At 58.8% G+C, this 651-nt stretch overlaps 1 protein-coding gene across 1 annotated transcript; it reads right to left on the reverse strand.

Moving 5' to 3' along the window:
* Positions 1-216: 216 nt before the first annotated feature.
* On the reverse strand, positions 217-645 carry LOC111658937 (corticoliberin-like; the record flags this gene model as incomplete). The annotated part of the gene is made up of 1 exon (XM_023411658.2): positions 217-645. A coding segment is annotated over one exon (429 nt), but the record flags the coding sequence as incomplete, so codon positions are not given.
* Positions 646-651: the final 6 nt, after the last annotated feature.

Consider the following 651-nt stretch of genomic DNA (forward strand, 5'->3'; position numbering starts at 1 on the left):
TTTAGCTGAGGTGAAGCTAAAGTTTAGCTGAGGTGAAGCTAAAGTGAAGCTGAGGTGAAGCTGAGGTGAAGCTGAGGTGAAGCTAAAGTGAAGCTGAGGTGAAGCTGAGGTGAAGCTAAAGTGAAGCTAAAGTGAAGCCAAGGTGAAGCAGCTGCTAAATGAAGCTCAGACTGTAAAAACACAGTGATGACGACACTGGACAGGAAGTAAAGTCTTTTATTTTCCGAAGCTGTCCATCATCCTGCGGTTGCTGTCGGCCTGCTGGGCCATCTGCTCTGCCCGGGCCATCTGCAGCACCTCCCTGAGGAGGTGGAAGGTCAGGTCCAGAGAGATGGGAGGCTCCTCGGACCTCTTCCCCTTCTCCTCCTCCACCACCTCCTCCTCCTGCTGCTGCTGCTCCACCTGCAGGAGGCGCTGTGTGAGCTGCAGCAGAGCCTGGTTCACCCCCGAGGAGGAGGAGGAGGAGGAGATGAAGAGGTCTGGAGCAGCAACAGGGGAGGAGAGTCCACCTCCACCCAGCCGCAGGGAGAACTCCTCCCCCAGGCGGAGGAGCAGCGGTCGGGGGAGGCGGGGGCCGGCAGGAGCGACAGTGGGTCCACAGTGGGCAGAGGGAGGGGGGAGGACACCGAGCAGAGCCACGAGCCACAATGA

The sequence above is a fragment of the Seriola lalandi genome, unplaced genomic scaffold, assembly GCF_002814215.2.
Source record: "Seriola lalandi dorsalis isolate HSWRI2012SDOR001 ecotype SW California unplaced genomic scaffold, Sedor1 jcf7180001980903, whole genome shotgun sequence".
NCBI classification, from domain to species: domain Eukaryota; kingdom Metazoa; phylum Chordata; class Actinopteri; order Carangiformes; family Carangidae; genus Seriola; species Seriola lalandi.